We start from the raw sequence: 21,966 nt of genomic DNA, 5'->3' as shown, positions 1-21,966 counted from the left end.
GTGGGTGGTGAATTCCCCCTGGGGAAATGGGTGTGACTGAGACTCCCAGGGATGGGACCCCCCCACACACACACACACACTTAAATCTGTGAGTTCTGCCAGTTCCAGCTGGGCCCCTGGCCTCTTCCAAATGCCAGTTCTGGGGCTTCAGACCCTTAGAATACCATGATGCACAGCCTTCTGCCTCTGGCAGCCAACAGAGCCAGTTGTTGGCCGGGTCTTTGAGAAGTGGATGGAGACGTTCCAGAAGCTTTGACCTGCCTCTCCTCATCACAGACGTCAGGAAAGTCTTCCCGAATGTCTTCTCCACTCCTTTCCTCCTGCTGTGGCTGTCACCCAGGCCCTGCCCTGCCCGGCCTGTCCTTTGGCTGTGAGCCCTTCGGCCTTCTCTGTGTCCCTGCCTACCTCCACTCCTTTGGCCTGGCCACCATCCATGAGTGTCCAAGCTGCCTAAGCTGAAGGAACTCTTAGTCATGGTCCAGGGTACAGAGGGAAAGCCAAGGTCTGTGGAAGGGTACATCTGTGCACCAGGGCACATGAGCCAGGACTCCTGGCTCCCAGAAGCCTCTGGACCTCACCAGACAGCAGCATCTTTGCTCCTGTTCCAGAGCTGGAAGTCACGGCAGGGCACCTGCCAACGCTTGTGCAGGGGGCTGGATGGGCTCCTTCTGATACCAGCCTCCTTTCTGTAGTCCTGGGCTCAGCTTGGGAGAGGGCTCTCCCTTTGGGTGGGCTCCAGCATGTTCACATTCCTTTCTGTCCAAAGCTTGGGCTTGATCTGATGCTTCAACAGGGCCCTTTGGAGGTCCCTGGAGGTGCCTCAGCAGTGTCCCCGGGCGCCAGGCCTTGGGAATACAGGCCCTTGGAGACCTGGGCAGGGCTTGGCGGGCCAGACGGCCTAGAGCCCGGCGCACAGGGCGCTGGAGCAGGCCATACAGAAAGGGGTGCACTGCGAAAGCCGAGTAGGCCATCCAGGTGACTGCTGTCTCTGCTGCTGCGGCCTGTGCTGCGGGTGCCAAGCATGCACAGCCGTAGGGCAGCCAACAGGCTGCAAACTGGCCCACAGCCAGTGCTGGGGCCAGGGCTGCCTTGGCCCCAGCCAGACGTGGCCGGAGGGGTGGCAGGATGGAGAGGCGACTGTCCAGTGAGTCGGAACGAGGCCGGGCCTCGCGTGAGGGCCTTGGGGGTCTCAGGGCTGCACGACGGGCCACCAAGAAGATGCTGCTGTAGGCCCCGAGCAGCAGGAGGGCGGGGAGCGCGAAGGCCAGCAGTGCCCAGAGTGGTCGGAAGGGCCCCAGGCCCCCAGCCAGGACAGAGCAGCTAGCCGGGGCAGGAGGTGGTGCAGGCGGGGGCCCCAGCAGGGCAAGCGCGCCCAGCAGCCCGGCTGCAGCCCAGAGCGTGGTGAGCACCAGGGTGGGCGTTGGGCGTGAGCCTGGGTGCAAGGGATGCACGATGAGGCGGTAGCGTGCCAAGCCCAGGGCTGCCACTGCCAGGGTGCAGGCAGGCAGCAGAGCCGCCGAGAGGAAGCGTGCGGCCCGGCAAGGCGTTGGGCCCAGGTACACCCGGCCCAAGCCCGGCGGGGAGGCCAACAGGCCCAGAGGCATGATGGTGGAGGCTGCCAGCAGGTCCACGATGCACAGATGTACCAGGTAGAGGGCATCACTCAGCCCTGGCGTGCGCAGGACCACCAGCAGCAGCCCACCGTTGCCCAGCAGCGCAGCCACCTCCACCAAAGCTGCCAGGATCAGTGCCATGGAGCCTGGAGTGCCTGTGATGGTGCTCAGGCTTCACCCTGGACTGGGATGCAGAGAAGAAATAGGGTGTCTCCTCCTCCAACATCCCTACGCACCCACCCACCCACCCACCTATGCTCTTCCCTGGGATTTTGAGCCTCCGGCCTCTCACCTCACAGGCTGTCCATGCACTGTCTCCTTTGCCCAGGTTGCCATCTTCTCGGGTGCTTGGCTAGTCCCATGAAGGGGACCACAGGCAGGAGTGCAGGCTTGTTTCTCTAAGCCAGCAACTCAGTTCCTGCTGGGGATGGGACCGGCTGTCACTTTGATGCTGCCTGGAGAGACAGAAGAGCTGGCAAGGGAGGGGCAGGGCCTGGCACCACAACACACACACACACACACCCCCTCCTGGGTCCTAGCAGCTGCCAGCTGGAGGCTAGAGGCTCTGCTTTGCAAGTGCTTGGGGGTGCCTCCCAGGCCAGCTCAGAGCAAGGGACAGGCTGGAGAACAGGCAGGACAGTAGAGTGTGGGTTTGGGAGTCAGTCCGATCCCTGCTCTGCCTTTTCCAGGGGTGACATGTGACTCCCCATCTGCTGTCCCCTTACGTTCTTATGTGAGTGTTGCGGGGAGTGGCAATTAGATCATTCAGCCCTGGTACTGGGAAGGGAACTAAAGGGACACAGATAAGAACTGGAACAATGAGTCTTGGGTATCCTTTGGGCTGTAGAAAGGTCATGTCTCTTAGAAAGGGAGATACTGGCTTCCAGAGCCATAGTCCAGCAGGTAGGGCACTTGCTGTGTATGAGGCAACCTTGGTTTGGTCCCTGGCATCTGAACACTGTCAGGAGTGATTCTTTTTTTGTTTGTTTGTTTGTTTTTGGGCCACACCCATTTGACGCTCAGGGATTACTCCTGGCTATGCGCTCAGAAATCGCCCCTGGCTTGGGGGGACCATATGGGACGCTGGGGGTGGGGGTGGGGATCGAACTTCGGTCAGTCCTACGCTAGCGCTTGCAAGGCAAACACCTTACCTCTAGCGCCACCTTCCTGGCCCCAGGAGTGATTCTTTTTTTTTTTTTTTTTTTTTTTTTTTGGTTTTTGGGCCACACCCGGTGATGCTCAGGGGTTACTCCTGGCTATGCGCTCAGAAGTCGCTCCTGGCTTGGGGGACCATATGGGACGCCGGGGGATCGAACCGCGGTCTGTCTCCTAGGCTAGCGCAGATAAGGCAGGCACCTTACCTCGAGCGCCACCGCCCGGCCCCAGGAGTGATTCTTGAGTGTAGTGAGGAACCAGCCCTAGGCACTGCCAAAAGTGTCTCCCAAATCAAAATGTATATAGAAAGAGAGGGTTCAATTTTTACGAGGAAGACAAATCAAGGACTTAACACCTAGTAGATATTTGATATTATTTAGTTACTTGGCACAGAATAGCTGCTTCTGGACGAGAACAGAACTTAAAGGCAATGACTGGTTTTGTTTTGTTTTGTTTGTTTGCTGCGAACAAACAAGTCCGCTCAGGTTAAGAGCTCCATGATGGGAGTACAGTGAAGTACAGTGGATAGAGTTATTTGCCTTGCATGTGGTCAACTGAGTTTGATCCTTGGCATCCCTTATGGTTTCCTGAGCACTATTGGGTGTGGCCCGAAATACACAGCAAAACAAAAATCCCCGAGCTTTTGTCTGGAAAACACTGGAAAACTCTTAGGGCATGTGAGTTAAGGGCACTTGGAAAAGATCCCCACCTTCCATGTTTCTGGTCAGGCATGAAATCCAGTCCTAATCAGTCAGCATATGGTACCCGCACGCCCCTCCAGGTGGTTGGCTTAGGAAAAGCCTGTGGCTCTTGGTTTTTCTCCTTTAGTTTTTGGGTTCATCTGGCTAAACTCTGGACTTATTCCTGCTCTCTGCTTAAGGGTTACTTCTGATGGTGCTGAGGTCCAGGGATCAATATGCCATAAAATGCATACAAGTCTTAGTCCCTTTGCTATCTCTCTGCCCCCCCCCAAAGCCATGTGGCTTTTATGGATTATAGTTTCACAAACCCCCATCTACATCCTGAGAGTATTTATATCCAGGGTAGTGACTTGTCTTCCAAACCATGTTTGGTTTAGGGCAGAATGGCCCATTTGGGACATTAGAATCCCTTTCTTTTGTTTTTGTTTTTGTGCCACACCTGGCAGCACTCAGGGGTTACTCCTGGCTCTGCATCCAGAAATCACCCCTGGTAGGCTCAGGGGACCAGATGGGGTGCTGGGGATCGAAATTAAACCCGGGTCCTTCTAGATCTGCGGCATGCAAGGCAAACACCCTACTGCTGTGCTATATCACTCTGGCTTTATTAAAATCCCGTTTCCTTCCATCTTCCTTACAGGTGAGAGTTCTTTCTTCTTCTTGTTAATGCCAAGATTGTCTCATCTTCCCCTTTGATAGTTTTATTTCTTCCCTGTATTGAATTCCTGCTGGAAAAATTTAGAATGATTTCAGTTTTGCTAACAATGATTTTGTTTGGGGGGACAGTGTGTGTGTGTGTGGGGGGGGTTAACACCCAGTAGTGTTCAGGGGTTAGACCTGAATTTTGCATTCAGATATCACTCCTGGAAAGCTCTGAGGACTAGACAAGATACTGGGGATCAAATCTAGGTTGGCTGAGTGCAAGGCAAATGCCCTATTCACTATACTATTGCTCCAGCCCCAGGATTTCTTGTTTTACTTTTGGGATACACTTGCGGTGCTCCGGGGTTACTCCTGGGTCTGCATTCAGAAATCACTCCTGGGATGCCAGGGAATGAACAAGATCAGCTGTGTGCAAGGGAAACACCCTACTCTCTGCGTTATCATTCCAGCCTCCAGCCTCAACTTTCTGGTTTATTTATTTATTTATGTATGTATTTATTTATTTTTGGGCCACACCCAGTGATGCTCAGGTTTTACTCCTAGCTATGTGCTCAGAAATTGCTCCTGGCTTGGGCTTAGGGGAGTCATATGGGACGCTGAGGAATCGAACCAGGGTCCATCCTGGGTAAGCTGCACAAGGCAAACACCATATTGCTGCCCCACTGCTCCGGCTTTTCTGGTTTATTTTTTGAAAATAAATATGAACTATCAGGGTCTGATATCAGCACAGTGGACAGGGTGTTTGCCCTGTACATAGCCTATCCAAATTTTGTCTCCTGCATCCCATATGGTCCCCTCAGCCTGCCAGGAGTGATTTCTGAACAGTGTCAGGAGTAACCCCTAAGCACTGCCAGGTGTGCCCCCTCCAAAAACAAACAAACAAACAAACAAACAAACAAAACCAACCAAAAAAAGGCAAAACAAAGAAAGTAATGGCCTTCCTACCATAGTTGGGAGGGAATAGGGAACAGGGGTGGAAGAAGCGCCCTTTGGAACACACATTTTATATAGAATGGACCTTTGAAGGTTATGTTAATTTTCCTTATCTTGAATCAATGAATATGAGGAACCCCTCTCTTAAAGAACAAAACAAGGGCCCAGAGAGATAGCGCAGCGGTGTTTGCCTTGCAAGCAGCCCATCCAGGACCAAAGGTGGTTGGTTCGAATCCTGGTGTCCCATATGGTCCCCCGTGCCTGCGAGGAGCTATTTCTGAGCAGACAGCCAGGAATAACCCCTGAGCACCGCCAGGTGTGGCCCAAAAACCAAAAAAATAAATAAAAGAACAAAACAAATGAGGTTATATATGAACAACTGAAGAGAAGTAACTAATCCAAGTAACATTTAGTCTGTATTCAGTTTATTACTTTGGCCATTCACTCTCAATCTACAGACCAAAATGTTAGGCTGTTGAGATGATGCAGTGGGCAGGGCACTTGCTTTGCATGTGGCTGAACTGAGTTCAATCCCCGGCACTGTAGGGTCTCCTGAACCCGCCAGAAACAATTTTTTTTTTTTTTTTTTTGGTTTTTGGGTCACACCTGGCAGTGCTCAGGGGTTACTTCTGGATCTATGCTCAGAAATCACTCCTGACAGGCTCAGGAGACCATATGGGATGCTGGGATTCGAACCACCGACCTTCTGCATGCAAGGCAAACACTTACCTCCATGCTATCTCTCCGGCCCCCCAGATGTAATTCTTTTTTTTTGTTTGTTTTGTTTTTTTGGGCCACACCCAGCAGTGCTCAGGAGTTACTCCTGGCTGTCTGCTCAGAAATAGCTCCTGGCAGGCACGGGGGACCATGTGGGACACCCGGATTCAAACCAATCACCTTTGGTCCTGGATCAGCTGCTTGCAAGGCAAACACCGCTGTGCTATCTCTCTGGGCCCCACTCTCTGAGTGCAGAGCCAGAGGTAACTCCTGAACCCTAACAAGTGTGGCCCCAAAACAAAACTAAAGACCAAAATGTCATCGTGAATAATATTCACTAATTATAGATTTCTGCTTAGAAAGTGTTTTTCACAATGGCATGAGTACAGCAATTCTGAAACTGTTTTTGTTCAGGAGCCAGTCCCCCACAATATATTTTTTTGGTTTTTGTGTCACGCCCGGCAGCCCTCAGGGGTTACTCCTGGCTCCGTGCTCAGAAATCATTCCTATGGTAGTGCAAGCAGTAGGGCATTTGCCTTGCATGTGCTAACCTAGGATGAACCGCGGTTTGATCCCCCGACTTCCCATATGGTCCCCCACGCTAGGAGCGATTTCTGAGCACAAAGCCACGAGTATCCCCTGAGCATCACCGGGTATGGTCCAAAAACCAAAACCAAAACAAAACAAAAAAAAAAAAATCGCTCTTGGCAGGCTCCGGGGACCATAAGGGATGCTGGAGATCAAACCCGGATCTGTCCTGGGTCATCTGCATGCAAGGCAAATGTCCTACCACTGAGCTATTGCTCTGCACCACCCTAAATTTTTTGAGGGGGGAGGGTTTTGGGTCACATCCGGCAGCGCTCAGGGGTTACTCCTGGCTCTACCCTCAGAAATTGCTCCTGGCAGGCTCGGGGGACCTTATGGGATGCCAGGATTTGAACCACCGACCTTCTGCATGCAAGGCAAACACCTTACTGCCATGCTATCTCTCCAGCCCCATCCCCCAAATATTTTGTGTGGAATTGATAGGAATTAGAAATGGGAGGAATAGGGGCTGGAGAGATAGCATGGAGGTAAGGCATTTGCCTTTCTTTTTTTTTTTTTTTTGTGGTTTTTGGGTCACACCCGGCAGTGCTCAGGGGTTACTCCTGGCTCCATGCTCAGAAATTGCTCCTGGCAGGCACGGGGGACCATATGGGACGCTGGGATTCGAACCGATGACCTCTTGCATGAAAGGCAAACGCCTTACCTCCATGCTATCTCTCCAGCCCCGGCATTTGCCTTTCATGCAGGAGGTCATCGGTTCAAATTCCAGTGCCCCATAGGGTCCCCCCTGCCCAGGAGCAATTTCTGAGCCTGGAGCCAGGAATAACCCCTGAGCACTGCTGGGTGTGACCCACAAAAAAAAAAAAAAGAAAAAAAAAAGAAAAAGAAAGAAAGAAACGGGAGGAATAGATATGGTGTTGGGGAAGGATGAAAGAAATTGGTGTTGGGTTGGAATTGGAAAAATAGAGGTGAACAGCTAGATTTGTTTTTCCCCACATCCTGTTTCCTAACTCTCTTTGCTATGATAACTGGAAAACAGCGCCACCCTCACTAGTACCAGCAAACATACCTGCTGCCCAGATGTAAATATTATTTCTAAGTCTAGGAAACCAGGGAGCCTTGAAGTTTTTTTTGTGCAAGATAAGATGAGCCGGGAAGTAGAAATTAAACTGGAAAACAAGCACTTGATCAGAAGCTGGTGGAAAGCAGGAGCCAGCTTGAGGAGCACCTAGTGGTGAACTCTGGGACATTTTGTGGGTGACAGTTCAAGTGGTGGAACGCATGCCTGGTGTGTGCAAGTCTCTGAATTCAGTCCCTGGCACTCCATGACCCTCATGGAGCCTGGAGATGACCCTGGTGACTTCTGAGCATTTGGCTGCGAGTAGCCTCAGCTCCCAACACTGCTAGGTGTGGCCTCTATATAAAAATTTGGGACTGGGCTGGAGGGCGAAGAGATAGTATGGAGGTAGGGTGTTTGCCTTGCATGCAGAAGGGCCGTGGTTTGAATCCCAGCAACCCATATGGTCCCCTGAGCCTGCCAGGAGCGATTTCTGAGCGTAGAGTCAGGAGGAACCCCTGAGCACTGCCGGGTGTGACCCCCAAGAAACAAAAACAAACAAACAAACAAAAACAAATTTGGCACAGTGGCTAGAGTGATAGCACAGCGTAGGGCGTTTGCTTGCACGCAGCCAATTCAGGACGAATGGTGGTTTGAATCAGTTCATCCCATATGGTTCCCCTGTGCCTGCCAGGAGTGATTTCTGAGTGCCGCCGGATGTGACCCAGAAACAAACAAAATTTGGGGGACAATTTTGAAATAAAAATAAGTAATAATACGGGCCAGAGAGACAGTATAGCAGAAAGAGTGCTTGTCTTGTGTGCATTTTTGAACCCTATCACCTTATCTGGTCCCCTTAACTGATCCGTGACTACAGTGCCAGGAGAAATTATTGAGCACTGCTGGGTGTAACTCCAAAAAAAACAAAAAACAAAAAAAAAACAGAAAAGAAGTTAATAATGGATCATTACATAAATTCAAACTCTATGCACCCTGGGCCCGGAGAGATAGCACAGCAGCGTTTGCCTTGCAAGCAGCCGATCCAGGACCAAAGGTGGTTGGTTCGAATCCCGGTGTCCCATATGGTCCCCGTGCCTGCCAGGAGCTATTTCTGAGCAGACAGCCAGGAGGAACCCCTGAACAGTGCTGGGTGTGGTCCAAAAACTAAAAAAAAAAAAAACAAAAACAAAAAAACAAAAAACTCTATGCACCCATACTGATAAGAAATAAAGGGGAGGGGCCAGAGAGATAGCAGGGAGGTAGAGCATTTGCCTTGCATGCTGAAGAACAGTGGTTTGAATCCTGGCATCCCATATGGTCCCCCTTCCCTACCAGGAGTGATCTCTGAGCACAGAGCCAGGAGTAATCCCTGAGTGTTGCCGGGTATGACCCCAAAACCAAAATAAATAAATAAATAAAGGGGAATAGTTATAAAGATTAGTAATTATAAAAGGCTGATAGAATTAAATAACTATTATTTGCAATCATCTTGTCAAATATCAATTCAAGTAATAGATGTCAAGTAAGAATCACAATGGACGCACGGTGTGATCATGGGGAGTTCGTGTTTCTCTGCCAGTGGTGGTCTGGGTAGGCCTACAGGGCAACAGTGCCAACATGATGAGCAGATGACCAGGCCAAATGCCCTTGACGCTTCTGCCTGACAAAGCCGAAGTCTGCTGTTGCAAGTCAGCCCCTGAAGAGGTTGACTGATGGAGGGATGGAGGACGAGGTCTTTCCCCTCCAGCTCGGAGCACGCGTCTGCCACCTCTGAGGTGAAGTGGCGGGCAAAAAGCTCGCAGACAGTCAGGCTTGTGGAAAATATTAGCTTTATTTGGTGGACAAGATTGAAGTCCAAAGACTCAGCCTCAGTTCCAGCAAAAAGCCCCTTGCCTTCCACAGACCCTTGTTTTTATCCCCCAGAATCAGGTACCACCCAATGGTGGAAGCAGAATCAGGTACCACCCTAGGGTGGGGGCAGAACGCCAGGGCACAATCACTGATCAGGGTAGGGTCAGTAACATAATAATCTCATAAAATGTTTACATACACAACAGTCTGCTGTTCCCAGACTCAGCAACTGGTTGGTGCCTCTTCTACACAGGTGAGAAGGGCTTCTGCTAGGACCTGATTGATAACGCGGAACAATAGGAACCCTGGTGCCCTAGATTTAGAAATAGTATTTTATGGGGCCGGGCGGTGGCGCTGGAGGTAAGGTGCCTGCCTTGCCTGCGCTAGCCTAGGACGGACCGCTGTTCGATCCCCCGGCGTCCCATATGGTCCCCCAAGAAGCCAGGAGCAACTTCTGAGCGCATAGCCAGGAGTAACCCCTGAGCGTCACAGGGTGTGGCCCAAAAAAAAAAAAAAAAGAAATAGTATTTTATATCTGGGCAGTGGCGCTGCAGTAGCTTTTTTGTGGGATATCATCCGGTTTTTTTTTGTTTTTTGTTTTTTTTTTTTATTTTTGGGTCACACCCAGCAGCGCTCAGGGTTTACTCCTGGCTCTGTGCTCAGAAGTCGCTCCTGGCAGGCTTAAAGGACCATATGGGATGCTTGGAATTGAACCAGAGTCTGTCTGGGGTTGGCCACGTGCAAGGCAAAGACCTACCCTTATGCTATCACTCTGGCTCCATCATCTTCTTTTATATATATTTTTCCCTCTCCCTCCTTCTGATATCATTATTTATTTATTTATTTATTTATTTATTTTGGTTTTGGGTCACACCCAGTAGCGCTCAGGGGTTACTTTTAACTCTATGCTCAGAAATCACTCCTGGCAGGCTCGGGGGACCATATGGGATGCTGGGATTCGAACACTGTTCTTCTGCAGGCAAGACAAATGCCCTACCTCTATGCTATCTCTATGGCCCTGTAATATCATCTTTTAAAATAGCAAGACTATCTGTACACTGTGATGGAGCATGATAAGTTTGCCTATATAAAGTCATATTAAGGGGCTGGAGCGATTGCACAGCGGTAGGGCCTTGCATGCGGCCAACCTGGGACAGACCTGGGTTTGATTTTTTTCCTGGGGTTTGATTCTTGTTTTGTTTTTTGTTTTTTTTGGTTTTTTTTTGGGGGGGGAGGGGAGGGAGGCCACACCAGTAACGCTCAGGGGTTACTCCTGGCTATGTGCTCAGAAGTCGTTCCTGGCTTGAGGGACCATATGGGACACTGGGGGATCGAACCGCGGTCCTTCCTAGGCTAGCACTGGCAAAACAGACATCTTACCTCTAGCACCACCGCGCAGGCCTCTTGGGTTTTATTCTCAACATCTCATATGGTCCCTCAAGCCTGCTAGGAGTGATTTCTGAGTGCAGAGCCAGGATTAACCTCTGAGTGCCATTGAGTGTGGCCCCAAAACAAACGAAAAAATAAAGTCACATCCAGATGATTTTTTTTTCTTTTCTTTTCTTTTTTTTGAGGGGTCACACCCGGCAGTGCTCAGGGGTTACTCTTGGCTCTATGTTCAGAAATCGTTCCTGGCAGGCTTGGGGGACCATATAGGATGCTGGGATTCAAACCACTGACCTTCTGTATGCAAGGCAAACACCTTACCTCCATGCTATCTCTCCGGCCCCCAGATGATTTTCTTGAAAAAGATAAAAACAAAAAAAAACCTTACATGCTGGGGCTGGAGCAATAGCACAGCAGTATGACATTTGCCTTGCAAGCGGCCAATCCAGGACCGACCTTGGTTCGATCCCCGGCGTCCCAAATGGTCCCCCAAGCCAGGAGCTATTTCTGAGTAATCCCTGAGTATCACCGTGTGTGCCTCCCCTCCCCCACCAAAAAAGAAAAGAATAAAAGGAAAAAGAAAAACTTGCATGAGATCTCTGAAATCCACCCAGTGTGTTGAAGTCTAAAATGCCTGCTCAGGTTTCACTAGAGTGTTTATTTCCAAATCTTATGGAATGTGTTTCTGTGAGATCTGAAGTTTATGTGAATTTGAGTAATAATTTCTTTGTGTGTGTGTGTGTGTGTGTGTGTGTGTGTTTGTGTTGGGTCACACCCGGCAGCTCTCAGGGGTTCCTCCTGGCTCTACGCTCAGAAATCGTTCCTGGCAGGCTCGGGGGACAGTAGGGGATGCCGGGATTTGAACCACTGTCCTTCTGCATGCAAAAAAAATGCCCTGCCTCCATGCTATCTCTCTGGCCCATGAGTAATAATTTCTATTGTGACTAAAATGGTAACCATGAAAAAGATCACAATAGATGTTAAAGGTCATCAGTAAAATTATTAGGAATGAAATGCTGAGTCATAGAGGTAGTATAGGGGTTTATGTTGCTTGCTTTGCACATGGCCAGTTCTGCCCAGTTCTTTTTGTTTGTTTGTTTGTTTGTTTGTTTTATGGGTCATACCCGGCAGTGCTCAGGGGTTACTCCTGGCTCTACACTCAGAATTCGCTCCTGGCAGGCTCAGGGGACCATATGGGATGCCGGGATTCAAACCACCGACCTTCTGATTGCAAGGCAAATGCCTTACCTCCATGCTATCTCTCCGCCCCCCCCCCCCCGCCCAGTTCTTTTTTTTTTTTTAATTATCTTTATTTAAACACCGTGATTACAAATATAATTGTACTTGTATGATTACAGACAGTCATGTAAAGAACACCCCCTTCACCAGTGCAGGATTTCCACCACCAATTTCCCAGAAGTTCTAATCCTTGATACCTCATATAGCTCCCCAAGAAACATCTGGGATCATTTTTTTAAATTTTAGGTTTTGGGGGCCGGAGAGATAGCATGGAGGTAAGGCGTTTGCCTTTCATGCAGGAGGTCATCGGTTCGAATCCCAGCGTCCCATATGGTCCTCCGAGGCTGCTAGGAGCGATTTCTGAGCATAGAGCCAGGAGTAACCCCTGAGCAATGCCGAGTGTGACCCAAAAACCAAAAAAATAAAAATAAATTAAAAAAAATAAAATTTAGGTTTTGGCTACACCTAGTGATACTCAGGATTTATTCCTTGCTCTGTGCCCAGGGATAACTCCTGGTGATGCTTAGGGAACTATTTAGGATGACAGGATTCAAACCCTGGGTTGGTTGGTTGCGCGAAAGGCAAATGTCCTAAAAAAAAAAAAAAAAAAAAAAAAAAAAAGGGCCCGGAGAGATAGCACAGCGGTGTTTGCCTTGCAAGCAGCCGATCCAGGACCAAAGGTGTTTGGTTCGAATCCCGGTGTCCCATATGGTCCCCCGTGCCTGCCAGGAGCTATTTCTGAGCAGACAGCCAGGAGTAACCCCTGAGCACTGCCGGGTGTGGCCCAAAAACCAAAAAAAAAAAAAAAAAAAAGAAAGGCAAATGTCCTACCCACTCCAGCCCCTGTGGTCACTTCTAAGCCAGGATTAACTCCTAACCACTATTAGCTGTGGCCTGCTGATCACCAAGTTTGATCAAAATCAGAGGTAGAGAAATAGTACAGAGGTTAAGGCTCTTACCTTGCACGAAACTGCAGTTGCAGTACTGGTTTGAATTCTTGCCCTAGCCCTGGTTTTACAGGAATCTGGTTCCCAAGTAACAGTAGGGGGTCACTCCTGAGTGATCAGGAGTGAGATACAGACTCAGGATGAGATGCAATCATTGCATGTAGCATCTGATCCTAGGTCTGCTTTCCAGTGTCTGCACCCCTTGTGTGTGGCTGGTACTATGGGGGTTATAGTAAAGGTGGCATAGTAAATGAAGAACTGGTGTGTGTGTGTGTGTGTGTGTGTGTGTGTGTGTGTGTGTGTGTGTGTGTGTGTAGAAATAGTATAGCAGGTAGAATGTCTGCCTTGCATGTAGCTGAGTATTTATTTGTTTATCTTATTTATTTTTTTTGCCATACCCAGTGGTTACTCCTGGCTCTACTCTCAGGAATCACTTCTATTGGTGCTGGGGGGAACTATATGGGATCGAACCTAGGTCAGCTATATCCAAGGTAATGGGCATTTGTTCCCTGGGACCCCATATGGAGCCCTGAAGACCCTCCAGGAGTGATCCAAAGGTAATCCCTGAATACCACAGGGTGTATGTGAGGTTCTGCTTCCCCCAATGCCCTCAACTTTCTATTGAAATGTTAATATCACCTGTATGGTCAGACTTGTGATGCGGGGAGGGGGGTATCTTGAATAAAGAATAATAGAGTTTGGCTAGAGGGCAGGTAGGGGAGAGTCAAAGGAGCAGCAGACAAGAAGCTGCTTGGAAAAGGCTTATGATAGAAGAAGCCATGTGAGGAAATGGACATGGCGGATGGGGCCTTGAATAAGCCGAGCTGTCTCTTGACTGCTTGTGGTTATTTCTCTGCCATTATTCTGTGCCATTTAGACCCATGCCGAGAAAGACCTCACCCAACACTAGCACTATATATTTTAATATTAAAGCAATAGGTGTGGCCTAATATAAAAAGCAAAAAAAGGGGCCGGCGAGGTGGCACTAGAGCTAAGGTGTCTGCCTTGCAAGCGCTAGCCAAGGAAAGATCGAACCGCAGTTTGATCCCCCGGCATCCCATATGGTCCCCCCAAGCCAGGGGCAATTTCTGAGCACTTAGCCAGGAGTAACCCCTGAGCATCAAACAGGTGTGGTCCAAAAAAAAAAAAAAGCATAACTGGACTCCGCTGATACATTTAACATAACTCCAGTTATGCTTTTTTTTTTGTTTTTTTTTTTGGGCCACACCTGTTCGATGCTCAGGGGTTACTTCTGGCTAAGCGCTCAGAAATTGCCCCTGGCTTGGGGGTACCATATGGGATGCCGGGAGATCGAACCGCCGTCCTTCCTTGGCTAGTGCTTGTTGTAAGGCAGACACCTTACCTCTAGCGCCACCTCACCGGCCCCTACATTCAACTCTTGTATATTTGAGTTATCAGACTTATAGATGTTTGGTGCCAAGGCAAAATCTGAATAAGCAGGAACTGAATAACCAGGTGGATTCTCAAATGGCCAACAGTTCTGAGTTGATGGGCAGAGTTTATTCTGAAGAACCCATTACCAGAAGAAGATGTTATGGTGATATAGTGATATCTATAGAACTCTGTGTGTGTGTGTGTGTGTGTGTGTGTGTGTGTGTGTGTGTGTGTGTGTGTGTGAGTCATATCAGCTGTCGTGAGTGCTGCTCCCCAGAGTATGGCAGAAGGGTCATGTGATGTGTTACTTGGAGAACAAGGAGGCCTCAGCTGGACAGGTGCCGCACAGACAACAGAGGCTGTGTGGTGAGCAAATACAATATTTAATAGATTTTCTGTACATGTTTGAAGTGCACTCACTGGCCCATGCAGAAGTGGGACCAAGCCCCCTTTAGCCTGTCTTACCTCACAGCCTTAACCAGGCTGTCACACATGTGTCCCTGATCCATCCACCCATCATGGAGGGAGGCCCATGACCACTGGGGCCTCAGCCTTGACAGGGCTACCACAGATGGGAGAGGTTTAGTGGTTATTGACTGGGACACAAAAGGGAAATGGAATATGGATACAAGAAAGGGTAATGGGGGTCTCAAAGGTAGTCAGGAAGAAGGAAGGCAATGAGGTATCCGTGGCAGGGCCTCGGCAGCTCAGAGGCGAATCTCCAACAGGTAGCGGAGGCGGCACTGGCTTTCCTGGTAGATGAGATACTCACTCTGGGAGAAGTGGGAACTCTGGAATTCTGGGCAGACCTTGGGTGGACCCTGCGGCACAGCCACGGGTTGGCCATCCAGTTCCAGCACGGTGTCCTGGGTTGGATCTGCAGGGCACAGTCAGGGACACTGGTCCTACCCCGATGCCATGTACTTCTGGCGGCAGAAATGCCTGCTCATTGCCTCCTGGCCAATCTCCAAACCCTTTATTTTTCTGGCCTGGACTCTCCTCTCCCGTTTCTCTCCCTGGGAAAGTCCCCATCTCCCTGTGCTGTCCATGGCACAGGGACCTTAGTTGCCCAGGAGTGATTTGTGTCTTCAGCAAGTGTTGGTTGACACAATGAGTGACTTCAGTGAGGAGACTATTTCTCTCCCAGATCCTTCCCTGGCACCTCCTCCCTGGAAGAATCCTGGTCCTTCAGCCCTGCCTCTGTCTTCTGGTCTGTCCAGTTTCAAACACTCACCAGGTTCTGTGAAGCCTCGAGCGATGACACTGTCGAAGCCGGGTGGCGACTGCTGTAGGTTGGGTTGGTCCTCAGTGATGTGGTGTTCTCGGCCCAGAGCTACCTCTCCCAGGAACATGTAGCCAATGGAGTTTGAGCCAAATCTCATGCCAGTAACTGGGGGCACAGGGAGACTCAGGGTGGGCATTTTAGCTCTTCTGTCTGAGGTCCTGGTTGAGGGGAACTTCTGGTTTGACTTTCCCAGTCCAGAAGTTTGTCTATTCTCCCTCCATCCTTCTGGTTTTATATTTGTCTGTCTGTATGTGTGCATTTTGGGGCCACACTCTGTGATCTCAGAGATTACTCTTGGCCCTGCACTCAGGGATCACTCCTGGTGGTGTTTAGGGGACTCTACGGGGCTCTGAAAATCAAACTCATGTGTCTGTGTGCAAGGCATGTGCTTCATCCCAGTATTATCTCTGGGTCCCCTCTCCTTCTATCCTTAGGAACCTCTTTTTGGTTTGTTGGTTTTTGGGTCACACCTGACTGTGCTCAGGGGCTACTCCTGGCTGTATACTCAGAAATCACTCCTGACAGGCTTGGGGGAACCATATATATGGGATATGCCAGGATCGAACCTGAGTTGGCCACATGCAAGGCAAATGCCCATGTACTATCTCTCTGAGTCCCAAGAACACCTTTTATGGACAAAGACACCTCAGTGGAACAGAGCACATGCTCTGCATGCAGGAGGCCCAGACTCTATCTCCTTGGCCCCCACTGAGAAAGCCCCTGAGCACTGCTTTGTAAACACCCCCCCCAAGAACACCTCTTGTCTTCACCACACCATTTCCTGCTGCCCTCATCAGATTTTTTTTGGGGGGGGGGCCACGCCCGGTGACACTCAGGGGCTCAGGGGTTACTCCTGGCTTGGGGGACCATCTGGGACACGGGGTTGGGGGGGATTGAACCTAGGCTAGTGCCGGCAAGGCAGACGCCTTACTGCTCTGTGCTACTGCCCCGGCCCCCCCTCCATCAGATTTCTGAAACCCTCACTGCCCTGGTGATCAGCAATGTCTCCTGCTCACCATAGCCAGCAGACTTGCTGTTCTCTGAGGCAAAGTAGATGCCCCTGCCCACTCGGCCCCCGGAATGGGGCATGATTCGGAGCCCGCTGGTGAGGATGGCGGCCACCACAGCCACGTTGGTGCCATGCCACAGAAGCTTCCGGTTTCCCAGCTTGGAGTGGGCCTGGAACCGGTCACCCTGGGTTGGGAGAAGGACAAGGGGCATCACCATCCAAAGTCAGGTAGGGGGACTAGGTCATTCACACTTGGGGAGCACAGGCCTGGCTGAGGCTTGGCGGAATGCGGGTAGTGTTGTTAAGCTGACAAGCTAAGGGACCAGAGAAGGTGGGAGGGTTTGCTTTTTCTCACCTCCCCCTCTCGGTTCACTTTCCAGACATGTTGGAGTGTGGGGCACCTGTATTGGTGGCCAGTCTGTTTCAAGTAGGTGTGTATCACCTGCGTGAGAGCAGAAACAGGATGAGAGAGAGGGTGAGAGACATGTGGTCGCACCCCAGGGTTCCCTCTGTGCCACAGATCTTTGCAGGCTCTTAAGACACAAGGATAGAGGCCAGGGTGGGAGCAGAGTGGCAGGTTCAGGGCCAACCTTGTAATCCGGTGCCTCCGGATCCAACAACTGCAGCTGACACTTCAGGAGCTGGTAATTTCGGTCCAGGGGGTGTGGTTCCTCCTCTACCTTCTCCTCCTTTTCGGAGTCTGCCTGCAGGGTCTGAGCCAGCTCGATGTCCGCTAGCACCTAGGGTGATATAGCCGCCTGTGTGCCTGACCTGCCCCCATGGTACTCCCATGCGACTGGCAGTGTGGCCAACCCCTGCATGCCACCCACCCCTCTGCATCTACCCAGCCTGCCCTCCCCAGCCCCTTGCAAGGGGTGCCCACTATAGCACATTGATCTGGCTCTCTGAGCCATTGTGCCAGGTGCCTGCCTTGGGCCAGTCTCTGAGGCCCCTGTGGCCTTACCAGCAGCATATCCTTCTTGGCTTGCAGAAGCTCCTGGGAATTGATGGACGGAGGCCGGTTGCGGCCAAAATTGTGGGGGATGACGGTGTAGAACTGAGAAGACAGCTTTTCCAGGTTCGAACTGCTGGGAGAGCTTGTTAGGACTTCTTCCAGGGCCTCCAGGACCTCAAAGCCTCGGGCAATCTGTTGCTTGCTTAGTTTTCCCAGGGGCATCTTCTTCACATCTAAAGGGATTGGCATGAAGGGCGAGACTCAGCCTTGTGCCTCGTCTCACTGGGGCCCTGTCCCCTGTGCCAGGCCCATGTCCCCTCACCCAGGTTCATGAGCTTCATGGAGTCATTGAACATGTCCTTGCTGAAGATGTTGGTGATGAGCTGCTGTGTGGCCTTATCCAAGGAGCAGGGCTTGACCCGCTGAAGCACGGTGTGGGCAGGGCCTCCATCCACCTGGGAGGAGAGGGTGCATATAGGTGGGGCAGCCAGACATTGTCTGGGTCAATGCCGGGCATTGGCCAGACCAGGCCAGAGAAGGGAGGTTCATGGAGGGTGTAGCTGGGCCTCTGCACAGCCTGCAGGGTCTCTCTGCCCAGTCCCCTCTAGCACCCCAGTCCTCTGTACCTTCGTCACAGCTTCCTGGGTCTCCTCCTCAGCCTGCACTTCGATCAGCGTGTATTTGCCAGGATGTGCCACAAAGTGGTCTCGCTCGGCCCATCTGTTCTTAGTCTTGTCCTGAAATTTCTTCTCAAAGTCCTTCTTTGCATCCTCCAATAACTTGAAGTAGTTGAGTTTTGACTGACCCGTCTCTCCCTGCAACCAGCAGCCTTCAGGGCTGTGCCACTCCAGTGCCCCCTCCCCTCGCGTTTCCTGGCCTTTTGTGCCAGACCCTGTGCCAAGCACCCCCAAGCTGGTGGCCATGTGGATGGGCTCAGTAGAGCCTCATTCTTTGGGCCTAAGGCTTGTGACTGTGCAGGGCAGTGGGCATATGCTGAGCAGGATAAAAGGAGGAGGAGGAGGGCATGAGATTAGCACTACGAACCACACGGCCCCAGCGGTTCCAGCAGGCGAAGCGGTTGCCATCTCGCAGTAGCTGAATGATGTAAAATTTGTTGTTGTTCTTCCCGATATTGGTCTGGTTCAGGGTACAGTCGTAGTCTTCATGTACCTGGTCCAGAAGGAAAAGGGGTGGCTCTTAGGCAAAACATGGTGCCTGGCTGCACCCTGACGGGATCTGAGGGAATCAGGATGCAGAGGTACATGAGGAGACCCTGCTTGTAAGGCTTGAGGAGTCATGATGTCTTGGCTTTGAGCAGATACTGCAAAGTTGGTTGGGACACAGTGGACAGGAGACTCTGAGGGAGACAAGGTTCTGAGCTGGGGGACCTGAAAAGGGGAGGGGACTCAGTGGAGTGTGGCCCTGCCTTGAGGACATGGCATGAGGGAACCCTTAGAGGAATTCTTTTTCTTTTCTTTCTTTTTTATTTTTTTTGCCACACCCAGCAGTGCTCAGGGGACACCCTTGGCTCTGTGTTTAGAAATCACTCTTGGAGGCAGGGCATTTGCCTTGTATGCAGAAGGACGGTGGTTCAAATCCTGGCATCCCATAGGGTCCCCTGAGCCTGCAAGGAGCGATTTCTGAGCGTAGAGCTAGGACTAACCCCTGAGCACTACTGGTGTGATCCAAAAAATAAAAACAGAAAAAAAGAAAAAAAAGAAATCACTCTTGGCAGGCTCATATGGGATACTGGGGATCGAACTCAGGTTGACCAACATGCATGGCAAATGCCCCACTAGCTGTGCATTTGCTCCACCCGTCCCCCAGAGGAGTTTTGGGGGAGGACTCAGGGGCTCAGAGAACTGCCTTGAAGTGTGGGGGTGGAAGGCCTGAGCAACCCAGGGCCATATCTGTTTTTTATAGGATGCAGCACTGGCTGACCTTTGAAATCTGGCACAAACAGCTCTCTGGGAGACTTGAGTTAAGCCTGTGTGTGTGTGTGTGTGTGTGTGTGTGTGTGTGTGTGTGAGTGTGTGTGTGTAGGGGGGGCTAGTCCCAATTTTTGTCCAAAGAAGGGGATACAGCTTACCTGGGTTCCAGGGTTGCTGCTAAGTGGGCATGATGAATCCACTCGAACTATGCGCTTCTCTGTGGGAGCAGCCTTGAGCGCCTCCACAGTTGACCGAAAGTTGTCCTCTGGCTCCTGACGCCCCTTCTTTTTTGCAGGGCCCTTATGCTGTGCTGTGGACTTGCGTTTTGGAGGCATGGTGGTCCTGGGGCAGAGGGAGGACTCAGATCCTTCCTGTCTGGCATAGCACCAACTTTCCCAACTCTGGGTTTGGTGCCCCTCACCCCAGTACCTCCCTCTGTTGCCAGTTCTAGCCCCAGACTGGGGCTTTGCACCTGTAGCTCTGTCCCTGTCCTCAGTCACAGCACAAGGTGTCCCTCTCTTTGGTCAAGGAAAGTGGTTTCCTAACTACTGTCTCTAAGGTGTCAAGTTAGGGAAAGAGAAAGAAGCCGCTCCAGCTTCAACTTCCAGCCCTCTGGAGCAACCTTGGAGCAGAGTCGGCTCCTCCCTTTCAGCTAACAGGGACTTGGCATAGTTGCTAGGCTGAGTCACCCACTAAGAGGAAGTGGACAACGGATCCTGGGACAGCATTCCTGGGCTAGACCTGCCTGTCCCTTCTCCCCACCCCCGGAAAATCTTTCTCCCATTGGGAGGATATTAGCCACCGGCGTGCTGCAAGAATGATATATCTGTGCCTGCGTGAGAGAGTTTGTGCATGTGTGTGTGTGTGTGGGTGGTGGTGGTAGTAGCAGCCTCAGGTGCCTTTGGGTGGTGTTGCCTATTTGCTTAAAGGAGGTGAAGAAAACGGAGGTGCTTTCCCAAGAAAGCACCGAGGGCTAGAGAAATAATACAGTGGCAGGGCTCTTGCCTTGCATGTGGCCAACAATGTTCAATCCCTGGCACGATATGGTTCCCGAGTCCCATCAAAAGTCCCATCCCCCTGGGGCTGGAGAGATAGCGCAGAGGTAATGCATTTGCCTTGCATGCAGAAGGACAGTGGTTCGAATCCCGGCATCCCATATGGTCCCCCGAACCTGCCAGGAGCGATTTCTGAGCCTAGAGCCAGGAGAAACCCCTGACTGCTGCTGGGTGTGACCCAAAAACCAAAAAAAAAAAAAAAAGTCCCACCCTGGCCCCCTAACAAACAAATAAAACCCACTAACCCCACATAAAGGAAAGAGAAACTGCACTCAGTAATTGTTTTTTTTTTCTGGTTTTTGGGCCACACCCGGCAGTGCTCAGGGTGTGGCTCTGAGCTCAGAAATCATCCCCTCTGGCGGGCTGGGGGGACCATATGGGATGCAGGGGATCGAACCCAGATCCTTCCTGGGTCAGCCACTTGCAAGGCCAACGCCCTACCACTGAGTTATCTCTCCGGGCCCTTACTCTTCAAAAAAGCGAGCAGGAAGTTTGAGATTCTCTGCCCTTTACTTCAAAGCTTGCCTAGTGGTGAAGAAACCTCCCAACAATAGATTCAGGAGTTCAAATGCCAACTTTGATCCCAGAACATGAGCTGGAAAACTACCAAAAGGCCAGTTCCACCCCACCCAGCTCAGCCCAGCCCTGCCCTGCCCCAATGAGAACTGCCAGCAAGACCTTAGGGCACTCACCTAAGAGAAGCAGAAACCTGGGATTGTGTGTGTGTGTGTGTGTGTAGTTGCAGCCGCCTAGTATTAGAATATTCTGGATCCGGACCTGTCACAATCTGCTGGCTCAAGATTCTAGCCCAGAAGCCCTTAGGCTAGTAGTCTCTGAAAACCTCAGGCCTGATTTAGGGAGGAACTTCCCGGAAACCAGGAGGGAGCAAAAAGGGAGGGCTTAAGTGTGTCTTGGTTTACAGGCCTTTGGCCACTAGCAGGGTGAGTCACAGGCGGGGCAGGTACCAGCTGATGGCCTGTCCCAGGATGGGTGGCCAGTGGGTTTGCACAGTCAGAACCCAGGAGTTCCACTTGCCCTTAGAGCTGCTTGCCTAGCCTTGGGCATAATTCTGTGTCTTGCTTGCCTGATGCCCCTGGGAGGTGCCCAGCCTCCCTCTGGAGGGTTTGCATGGTCCCCCCTGTCATCCTGCGTTGCTCTGGTTCACCCTTGCCCTGCCCCATACAGGGAGGAGCCATGCAGTGGGGCTGCAGAACTCCGCGCCTCTAGCGCCCTCTACTGTCCGAGAGGCGCCAACTCAGAAAGTTGCCCACTCCACCTTCGACTTCATCTCGCAGTAGGGCGCATGCGTCATAGCCATGGCCCGGATGTCAAGGGGAGCGGCCAGTAGAAAGTCCACGTGGTAGGCGTGGCTACAAACACACGTCCTATCAGCGACTGGGGGTGTGGCTAAGATTCGCGGCAACCTTGGGAGGCGGAACTTCCGGTGGTGGGAGCCTATCAGAGCGCGCAGTCTTGCCAGATGACCCCGGGCTCAGCAGCCACGTGACTCGGCGGTAGGGGCGGAAGTCCC

The 21,966-nt window shown here is 51.3% G+C and overlaps 2 protein-coding genes across 2 annotated transcripts; both read right to left on the bottom strand.

Annotated features, from left to right (window-relative positions):
- Positions 1-102: 102 nt before the first annotated feature.
- GPR62 (G protein-coupled receptor 62) lies at positions 103-1,949 on the bottom strand. Its single transcript, XM_049777708.1, has 2 exons — positions 1,906-1,949; positions 103-1,785 (listed from the first exon to the last, which is right to left on the bottom strand). Exons 1-2 carry the CDS (start codon positions 1,947-1,949, stop codon positions 618-620), a joined length of 1,212 nt encoding a protein of 403 aa, XP_049633665.1. The 3' UTR covers positions 103-617.
- Positions 1,950-14,567: 12,618 nt separating this feature from the next.
- Positions 14,568-21,529, bottom strand: PARP3 (poly(ADP-ribose) polymerase family member 3). Its single transcript, XM_049776711.1, has 11 exons — positions 21,128-21,529; positions 19,539-19,722; positions 18,494-18,619; positions 18,076-18,264; positions 17,772-17,904; positions 17,459-17,682; positions 17,085-17,234; positions 16,850-16,936; positions 16,502-16,679; positions 15,435-15,590; positions 14,568-15,077 (listed from the first exon to the last, which is right to left on the bottom strand). Exons 2-11 carry the CDS (start codon positions 19,713-19,715, stop codon positions 14,908-14,910), a joined length of 1,590 nt encoding a protein of 529 aa, XP_049632668.1. The 5' UTR covers positions 19,716-19,722; positions 21,128-21,529; the 3' UTR covers positions 14,568-14,907.
- Positions 21,530-21,966: the final 437 nt, after the last annotated feature.

This window comes from Suncus etruscus, chromosome 7 (genome assembly GCF_024139225.1).
Source record: "Suncus etruscus isolate mSunEtr1 chromosome 7, mSunEtr1.pri.cur, whole genome shotgun sequence".
Taxonomy (NCBI): domain Eukaryota; kingdom Metazoa; phylum Chordata; class Mammalia; order Eulipotyphla; family Soricidae; genus Suncus; species Suncus etruscus.
The sequence above is the reverse complement of the archived record's forward strand: the minus strand, read 5'-3'. Positions and strand labels throughout refer to the sequence as shown.